General features: G+C 30.4%; 1 protein-coding gene across 1 annotated transcript; it reads right to left on the reverse strand.

The window, feature by feature from the left end:
• Positions 1 to 8380: 8380 nt before the first annotated feature.
• LOC116777651 (NADH-ubiquinone oxidoreductase subunit 8-like) lies at positions 8381 to 9356 on the reverse strand. Its single transcript, XM_032671317.2, has 2 exons — positions 9016 to 9356; positions 8381 to 8929 (listed from the first exon to the last, which is right to left on the reverse strand). Exons 1-2 carry the CDS (start codon positions 9278 to 9280, stop codon positions 8496 to 8498), a joined length of 699 nt encoding a protein of 232 aa, XP_032527208.1. The 5' UTR covers positions 9281 to 9356; the 3' UTR covers positions 8381 to 8495.
• Positions 9357 to 10702: the final 1346 nt, after the last annotated feature.

Raw genomic sequence — 10702 nt, forward strand, 5'->3', positions numbered from 1 at the left:
TTTTCTATATTTTCCAGTATATAATTCATACTGTGAATAAGACGTAAGCATCCTCTAATGGGAAGTACACATATAATAATAATAATGGTTAGGAAGAAGTCTTGTCTATTCACAATTACGTTGTTATGCACACAAGAAAATCACGACAATGATAATAATAAAGTTATTTCCTTTTGAATAATGTCTACCTTTGTCTTCTTGGATCAATAGAATTTTCAAGAATAGAGCTCTTTGCATGTTAATTTTTAAGTTATACATATTTATCAAACCAGAAAACGAGTTTAATATATTTTAATAATTTGTCGCTCCATGCACTCAATTCGTTTCGGCTAGTTCATTAAAGATGGTGTTGTAGTATCTAGATTTAAAATAAAATACTAAGTTTGAAATATTAATAGATTTAGATATAGCATAATGGACCACAATTAATTGATTGTATAAAATGTTATATGTCTTTATCTTTGATATTTATTGACAGTATACATATTGAGGAAACCTGACAGATTCACATAATATATGCGTCTGACTTAAACACTTTTAGTTTAAGTAATGTTTATTACAAAGAATTTTATGTATTCATTAAACATTGTTTATAAGATAAATAATAGTTTAAAAAAATAAAAATAATACACGATTTTATAGTTAACCGTGCTAAAAAATATAAAATAATTTTCAATGACAAAGAAATTGTATTACAGTGGTAGAAAATCAAACAACCATTCAAAGTTAAACACCCCAAAATAAAATTTAAGTTATTAACAGCATATAAATTTAATTCAGAGCGTGGGGTCCTTGATGTTGAATGTTACAATAATTCTAGTTGCAGCTATCTATCAGAGGAAAGATATGGAATGTTGTCAAATGCACCCCACGCTTTTTATTCTGAATTAAATTATTTTGTTAATAACATAAATTTCATTTTGAAGTGATTAACTATGAATGATTGTTTGACCTTCAACTACTGTAATATAATTTCTTTGTAAATAAAAATTATTTTTAATTTTTTTAGTTCGGTTGGCTATAAAATCGTAATTTTTTTTTTAAACTATTATTTATCTTATAAACAATGTTTAATGAATACATAAAATTCTTTGTAATAAACATTACTTAAACTAAAAGTGTGTTTTTTAGAGTTTTCAATATATTATTTGTTTTTAATTTATTAGATCAAGTCGAGTGCCCGAGCGAAAGAGTAATCCCACGCTGCAGACTTGCGCAGACCGCACACTAGCTCTATCTCTCTCACTCCACTACAGGGGATCTATAAAAGAATTCATTAATCCTGGCGGGCCTAATAAGGATAATGGAAACCTGTTATCAAATTATTGCATTGCCATCGGTCCTTGATACGTATGCAAAGTTTAAAATTATTCAGACTTCTAGAAAACTAAGCTCAAAGATTTCTTTACATACATACATAAAGACATACACACAACCCAAGCTAATAAAAGCGTGTTAAAAATGTGTAGGTCGTTTCTATATAAACAGTGTCTGTGTTAAATTTCATGTTCCTCTATTCGAATAAATGTATCAAAAATTGATACAAAGTTCACCTCATTACTGTCTAAACATAATTTTAAAAAGTGTTTTTTTTTTATGTAAAAGGTGGAAAACCAGCAGACGGCCTACTTGATGGGCAGTAGTGACCGTCGCCCATGGACATGCGAAACTCAGTTGCCAACGCATCCGCAACAGATAGATGTTGCGGATGCGTTGGCAACCTTGATTGTTGAGGAAAAGGGAAGGGTGGGAATAAGGAAATGGCAGGAAAGGGTGGGAATCGGGAAAGGGCAAACGGCTCTGTTACTCCTCGGCCGAAACGCAACCACTAAAAACTACTTCACGCCTGTCTTCTGTGAGAGGGTGGTACTTCCCCGGTCGAGCCGCCCATGTTCGAGCTGTAGTAACATGACCACAGCTGGACTGTACCACCTCAAGTTTTTAATAAACACCATAATTCTTTTATATGTCAATTTTTCATATCCATATTTTCTAAATTGAATTCCTAAATATACATTCTTTTATTGGAATATTAATAACACTAATTTTCGAACATGACGTTTCTGAAATTTGGTTCAACGAGAAATTATTAATGTTCTTTCACATGCAAACAAATTTTCCCACTGGCAAACCATCCGTGATCCATGTCACATAAATTTATATAATATTTTTGTATTTTATTTAATGTCATCGTATAATATTGTAATCCCACAAAGTCCACAAACTCTACTCCTTACTGTAAAGTTTGATCAAAATGAGTGGATCGAAGCTAGTAGTCCCAAATATCTTCAAAAACTTTCGCCTCCTTAGTTATTAGCCAGGTATTATTAAGATATTATGAGCATAGAGCGAGAAGAGTCTAAATATGTTTTTAATAAGTATTCCTGTATGTTCCTCTAGATTCCATCAAAACTCAAACTATGGGATGTTGGTAATTTCCGCAATAATTTAAGGCCACATCGGTTAGAAATAGTCGAGCGGCACGTATTTACCCAAAATGTGCGGGAAGCCGCTCAACAAATAGCTCACTGATAACAAAGGATAATTTTAAAGATGAGCTTTTAGTGTTTTTCACGAAAATAACTGAAAATATTTGTATAAAAAGGTCATATTTACAGAATTTCCAAATTCTAATGTTGGGTATATAAAGGTTTTGTCGAAATACGTAAAGGTATTTGGAAGTAAGGGTTATAGTAGGTACCATATTCATCTCCACTGATAACATTAATTCTATCGTGGATCCTAGGAACTTTAAAATTAGTAGAGGTACCAAGCTGTGTAATATTTTAAAAAGAAGTAAACAAAAAATATTCTTGGTTCGTAGGTTTTTACGATCACGAATATCACAACTAAGACTTTTTAAAGTAAAAATGAGTTCACTGTGCAGCGTGATAATATATTTAGGATAATATTGATTTTATTGACCAACGGCAAGTTGAAATCCTACTGAATTAGTAAACAGGAAACATAAGAAATTGATAAAGCAAAGGTTGATCTGGAAGAAAATAGATTTGAAGGGTGTTCAATGGGGTGGACGATACTGTAAAGATTTGCTTCGGATATAAGAAATTGTCTCACAAGGAGATGCGATCAGCATAGATGACACCAATCCATAAAAAAAATTAAGTCTGTTTTATAGTGAATATTTTCTGATTGTACACATCGAAAACTAAATACTCATTTACGAATAAATAAACTTTGCTTTTGTAATATTATCATCGAAGATTCAAGAGAATGCGTAGGTGAAACGGTGAGTTGCAGACAGCCAATAAATTAAAAATATATTTATTTATTTTTAACGTTTACAAAATTTCATTCTTAACGTCTTGATTATTTTTTAAAATTTTAAGATTTAAAGGGAGAAGTTGGAGGACTATTTTAGGAGGATATTTTTGTTAAGTAGCCGAAAAAGTATGTTTCTTTTAAATTTATCATTTGCTAAGACGAACCTCTCTTTGATGACTTTCTATATAAGCTTACTAAAATTTTAGGCGTTATATATCAAATAGCTATTATATTTTGCTTAAAAGAAAACGTGACGTGAATATAATGAAGTGACGTAAAATACTTGAAGCTTTATTTTTTGTCATTAATATACCACAATTAGCTTTCGAATCATAATAAACTGTACATCTAATTAAGCGTACGTCATAGTTTTTTTTTTAAATGATACAACATAAAATTAAAATCTAAATTTCAGTTAAAAATAAAAAAAAGTGATAACCAAATAAATTATTTACTTGAATTCTGTAAAAATAATAGGCATTTAATAGATGCAATATGCTATGACTTAGATTGCTTCTAAGAATATGATGCTCGAAAATTTTAATTCCTAAAGTCACGGCCGAGTGGTAATCGTAATGTAGAATTTTTAATAAATTAATAAAATTATTTTTTTATTATTCTCGTGGAAAAAGATAATGAAAGTCATTAAGTATGCATTACTAGAATGAAATAAAAGTATTGTTAAAGATAATATACAATACTTGATGTGTTTATTCAGAAGATATTAGAGACAGCACTTCTAAAATTTACGGGGCAAAGTAATCTGTATTAAAATATTCTGATAATCATAAAATGTCAGTGGAATTCTACGGTTTATACGTCTCATCAATTTGCTTTACCCTCAGTTATTAATATCAAAAAGCGCAATTTCTAAATTTATAAATACGAAATGCTCAGCTAATCCTGAACTTAATATTATAAGAAGTATTTTGATGTTGATCTTAATGATGCTATATTTTAATGTTAACAATTTTTTCGTATGTCACAAAAGTATTCTACCTACAACAAAACCATGCTTTTATAGGGTTATCATAAATAACGAAAATTATTCAAAACTGATAAATTGTTAATGAGATTTAGTAATTTTTACTATCTCATAATTTAATTTATTGTAATAAGTCTTTTTTGAGAACTAAAAGTTTACAAGATATTTTGCTTCAATATGGCTACTAGCTAAGTCGAATTCAATTATCTTCCACCAATGACCCTGCAAACGAGCACATCGGTCAAGCGTACTCCGAAATAGTGGCTATTTGTTTTGTTAGTTTGTATAATCTATCTATAGAGGGTAAATATTGAGTTGTTATAAATGCTGAATTACATTTGTGGATAGGTATATTATTATGCAGATTGTATTTATAATTGGATAAATGGTAATCAGTTTCACTTTATAGTAATAGTCTTACTGTAACTGGCATGTAAAATGAATTGATGTAAATTCTATTTTTTAAAACAGCAATAAACTTTTTGAATACTTTTTCTAATCATCCTCATCATTCAATGCTTATTGTTTTTAAATAAAACTAATATTTATCGGATTTACAACGCGAATTTATTAATTTATAAAAATACTACATAATTCCGACGTTTCGGTTACTTTTCAGCAACCGTGATCACGGGGAGACGAGATGTGAATGTCTGTCATTTGGTCCTGTTATTTATCATCTACCGCCAACAATTTCTCAATTTTCTGGCGTATCGCTCTGGATGCCGGCAGAATGCACTTACGGTGTCGCGAGGTCCTTCGGTGTGGTCTCGGATATGGGATTTTATATTTTTAAGGAGGTCCCAGGTGTTTTATAGATTCTAGCCATCTTCTCTATTTAAATGGTTTTTTTAAATTGCAATATCCTCGTGGATTAACTTTGTTATGTACCTGTCTTCACGAGGATTTTTGGTTAACCAAACCGAATGTAGTGGTCTGGTTTGTCCATTGTGTGTTCAAACACTGCTGACTTCGAAGCACGTCTATTTTTGATTTCTGAGATATGTTCTTTCACCCTCGTACCGTACGTACTATGTCTGTCTGTCCAATGTATGACAATCCACGGTCATAATCGAGTTTGTATACACCCGGTTGTTGTAATGGAATGTTACAATTGATAGTTCTCAAGAACTGACTGACTTTCTTGTGCGGTTTGTATCGAAACCTTCTTCAAGATGTAGTCTAGTCTGTCAGTAACTCCCTTCACATACGGTAATATCGCAGGTTGTCTCTCTACAGTGGGTGGCTTCAAATGGTTCTTGCGATGCTGGCAAGGCACGGGCAGGTTGTTGGTGGTGAGAACATGTTTTACATGCTGCAGCTCGGCCTATAGATGGTCAGCGTCACAAAGATTAGCTAATGGTAGCTAACTGGATAGGGTGGTGGTGTGAGTTACCATTGGGTGGGTTTCCTATAAACAGTATGTCCCAAAGTATTGCCAGGATTCCTAATGACAACTATATCAAGGAAAGCTAAAGAATTATTTGCCTCTAATTCTATAGTAAACTGAATCTTGCTATTGATAAAATTAAGGTGGTTCAGAAAAGCAGATGTTTTATTTTTATTCAATATTGTGAAACTTCCATCTACATACCGTTCATATATTAAAGGTTTTATTGGAGGAGAGCAAAAGAGCCTAGCGCCTCGTAGTCCTTCAGGAATATATAAGCGATCACGGGGGGAACCGATGAACTCATTGCAACTACATCTACTTGAATGTAGAATTAATATAAAAAGTAGCTCTTGGTATTCTGTACTGTTTGTCCTCCAATTATAAATTACTTTCAATTTGGTATAGGTTGGAAAACGTTGTAGCTTATTACGTTCGCGTTTTAATAATGCTCAACTTTGAAAATGGCTGATAAAAAAAAATCTCGTTTATTAAAAATGTAATTTTACAATTTCTTGTAAGAAGCGAAACTTACTATTAATTAAACAAACTCAATACTAGTAAAACTACATTTCTCTGACATTAGATCACAGTTTTAGATCATTCTATCTAGATAATTAAAAAAGTTGAATATACTTAATTACTTTTTTAAGTAGAAAAAAATGTTTGAAATCTTTTTATTTTAACTTAGATTTGCTTAGCCATCAATTTGAATATCTGTCTAGGAGATCAGATATACAGATCAAGTTTTATATGTATTTAGATTGTTTCGTAATCAGTTTGAGGATTATAGCTTTCGTGTTAATTTACTTTCAGATGTTATTAGACAAATAATTAATCTGTGATGTCCTAACTTCCAGAATTTTTCAAGACTTCCAGCTTTTTTATTAATTATTTAGTGTTTAGAAACTCACAAATTTTCTTAAAAATTTCTCTCTGTAAAAGTGGAGGTGAGCGTTTAACGCGCGTTAGTTAGGGGCCCCTTAAACCTTCACCTGGGTCGCAAGTCCCAGGCACTGTTGAAGCTCCTCTCCCTGCAACGTGATGGACCCGGCACCCGCACGGTGAATCCATTGAATGCTAAGAGGTTTCGTCTCATTAAATTACTCGTATTTAAACACTATCCATTTTTTTTTAGGAATGATCTATTAAACCATCACAATTACGTTTTTGACTTAGCACACAACAAATACGCTATTAAGTTTACTTAATGAATTCCATAAATTTTATTTTTAAACTTAATTATCACCTTATTGTATGAATATTTATAATAGCAAGGGTTACATAGATAACTGTTTCAAATAACTGTTCGACCTTCCTACCTATTATCTTCCTTTCTTGAAGAACATACGAATGCCATTCCTCACATGTATAATTTATTTAAAATCTCCTGTCCAGCATCTTACTGACAATACTCTTTAATTAAAATCGAGACATTCAGGCATCTCTGGCCTTATCAATCAAAGTACTGGGCTATGTTTTCTAGTATAAAAGATAATTAGCCACCAGTCAAACATAGCATTGAGTAATAAAAATATTTCATTACATTTAACTGATTATGACATAATCCTTGGATTGTTAGTGACTCTTTTTTTGTTAGTTTAAGCACAAGGAAGAAATAAGGTTTGTGGTATTTTATATACCTAGTGTGACTTAATTTTTTAATTAAAAAAAAAAAATGATTTTTTCAGTATATATATTGTTTGAAGTAATCCTAACAGTGATTTTTAATTTTAACACTGAATTCGTGAAGTACTTAGTAAAATTTATTGCCTGATGAATGCCTTTGTTCGATCCAATTATAATTTCCACAACAGCATTGTTGGCTTCCATTTGGAAATCTGAAAAAGTGACATAATATATTTTAATGTCCCAAATTGAGTATTTGTAAATTTATATAATCTGCATCAATATTAAATACTTTGAAACTTAAACCTTAACACAAACATTCTAAAAACTTCATGATAGGCTAGAAGAAATTTCTTTAGAATATCAACCAAATTCCTAATCTTTTGTAACCAATAAAGTATTTAATAAAAGTGTAAAAAGTTAAACAAAGCTTTCAAAAAAAATTTAGAAGGAAATTTTATATCATTTTTCCTGTAACAATATTAAAAAGTACTGAGTTATTGCTGTGATTTAATGTGTTAGTCGTATAGCTAAAGGTTGGAAACAAAATAGTTTATTTACTTGCAGTCTTCAATATCGACATTGTATAATATAGTGACCTGTTGAACTGATAACACTAAAATTAATCTGTTGTATTAGCTACAATTAACTACAAAAATTATATTACGCTTTTTTTAAATATGATTTCAACAGGTGAGATACTTGGCGCTTACAGCAAATTAGCTGGCAGTCAGTTAAATTTACATAAATAAAAATTCACACATTCACAAAATTTAATATATATATATTTGGCTATATTATCAAAGAAAACCATTACTTTTGCAAATTTTATATTCTTAAGTACGACGTAAATCATGTTTTCCGAAGACACACATACTAAGTTTGATAAATTATAATGGGATTTCACTGTAAAAGGTACTGACCTAATTTAAATTTTATGCATGACAACCATCTACAAAAATTTACAAAACAATCCATATCTTAATGTTATTATACATTAATTTGAAAGCTGCTGAAATTTTAATTGCAAATAAGTATAAACAATAGAATTAAATTATAATCATTTTTCAAAATCATGTATCCCTACAACCTTAATAGTTCCAGAAATTATTATATATTTCAATATATAACTAACTAGGATGCAGTTACAATATTGTGAAGAAGAAGTAAAGAAACAGTTGACCATAAAATATATTTTAAATATGATCAACGATATAGGAAATTGTCCCTCAAGTTGCTAACTATTTCAGGTTCCCAACGGTCTCCATTACTTAGCAATTTTTCTTTATTGTACATAAGTTCCTCATGTGTTTCTGTTGAATATTCAAAATTAGGGCCTTCGACAATAGCATCTACTGGGCAAGCTTCCTGACAGTATCCACAAAAAATACACTTGGTTAGGTCAATATCATAACGTATTGCTCTACGAGAACCATCGTTCCTTTCTTCAGCGTCTATTGTTATCGCTTGCGCGGGACAATAGGCTTCACATAGTTTACAAGCAATACACCTTTCTTCTCCGGACGGATACCTTCGCAATGCATGTTCACCTCGGAATCGAGGAGACAGTGGACCTTTCTCGAATGGATAGTTTATGGTTGCAGGTTCTTTAAATATATGGGCAATGGTTACAGCAAAGCCTAAATAAGAAAATGTTACAAAGAATGTTTTACAAATTAATATATAATAACTCTTAAATTAAATAAAAAAAATATATAAAACTTACCTCTAGCTAATTCAGTCCAAAACACAGTTTGAGCGATTCTATCTACAAAATCACCCATAGCTGTACTTGGCGGCTTATCATTTATATATATAAAATTTACGTCATACTTTGTTCTAGGCTTGCAATAATACATTGGAAGCGGAGAGCAACATGGATAGGCCCTTTGTGGCGGAGGGCAAGAAGGACATTCATCTGAATACTTTTGAATTCGAGTATAAGCTTGTTTTAAATATTTGTTCAAAGCTAGAATGACTCTGCCCATCATGGGTCATGTATTAGTTAGATTTAATTTAAATAATTGGCCTTCCGAATAGTCGGGTATTGACACATCATATTTTATATTTTTCATAACCGAAAAAGGAGGTTTATTACAATCTTACATTGACTAGTTATTTAATTTAAAATAAACGTTTACTAAATATACAACTTCATTTTAAGTGTCAAGATATTCTAGTATAAGGAATTTAGAACTAAATAAAATATATTCGGATCGTGTTTCTATATTCGTGTTGACCGTATTTCTATTTCAGCTAGGTAAAGGTCATAACTTCTTTGAAATATCAATGTCTGAGGTATATAAAGTAGGAATTGTGTCATTTTATAAAAATATTTTTCTAAATAACTAATGCTATTTCAATGTCTTTTCTAATTAATGTTATTTTTGAATTCTATAGGATATTGTAAGTCAACAAAACTTTCGACACCACCTCTTTTAGAAAGTAGGTCTTCAGACCGTCGGGGCTTCAGAGCTTAAAAAATAATTGTAAATAAACATAACCAGCAAATATTTTTAATGTAATAATGGATTACTTCTGTTTTACTCTGGATAGGCGTGAAAATAGAGGATTTCTTTACTACATATAAGTAGAAAAAATGGTGTACATTTTAAGTGTATGTCGTTCTGTATAAAATAAAATATAAAACGGTAGAAGTAATCAAAGAAAGAATATCTGGTCGGAGGTCCGTTTACTTTTTATTTAAAATTCATCTTTGTGTTATCACCTATTGGTCAGAAACTAAGGGAATACAAAAACTTAGGCCGTCGGAATATAGTATTTTTGTATATGTTTTGATTTACATAGACTTTTACTCTAACGCATTCTAATGCAAAATGTTTTATTTAGGTACGTAATGACTGAAGGTTGTCAACTTCAAAGGGTTTCGTATATTATGGTCAGGTTTTTTTAAATTTCAGTGTTCTTGTTTAACGAAGCACCAACCAGGATTCAATGTTATTATTTGTATATATGTCTAGCATTGTATTATATATTTTTATAAAGTAACTTCAATAGTTACAAAAAGAAGTTTATTTCATTGTGATCATGTCTGTAGTACTTTATTAGGACGAAAATTTAAATTTTTGGACCACAAACTACAAATGTATTTGTATTTTAAATGTATTAATAATTTTAAATGTATTTAAAGAGAGAATATTTAAGAATGGAAATTGACTTTTAAATATGCATATGATATAATTTTTAGTTCATAGCTGCAGCTTTGTTGAAATGTCAATATATATAAAAATATAATTTCTATTAACGGTAGGTATTATTAACTTCTCATACTCTTTAACTCTTTTATGACAACATTCAGGCACAGTATCAACTCATTACTTTTAGTAATTAAATAATATAATTACATTTCATATCTGCACTTATAGGGTAATTTATTTAAGAGGTGATTTTCA

This window comes from Danaus plexippus, chromosome Z, assembly GCF_018135715.1.
Source record: "Danaus plexippus chromosome Z, MEX_DaPlex, whole genome shotgun sequence".
NCBI lineage: Eukaryota > Metazoa > Arthropoda > Insecta > Lepidoptera > Nymphalidae > Danaus > Danaus plexippus.

Coding starts and splice junctions, on each gene's coding strand:
- LOC116777651 (XM_032671317.2), bottom strand. CDS start 9,280: ATGATGGGCAGAGTCATTCTAGCTTTGAACAAATATTTAAAACAAGCT. Junction 8,930..9,015: donor TTGGACTGAATTAGCTAGAG/GTAAGTTTTATA, acceptor TTTCTTATTTAG/GCTTTGCTGTAACCATTGCC.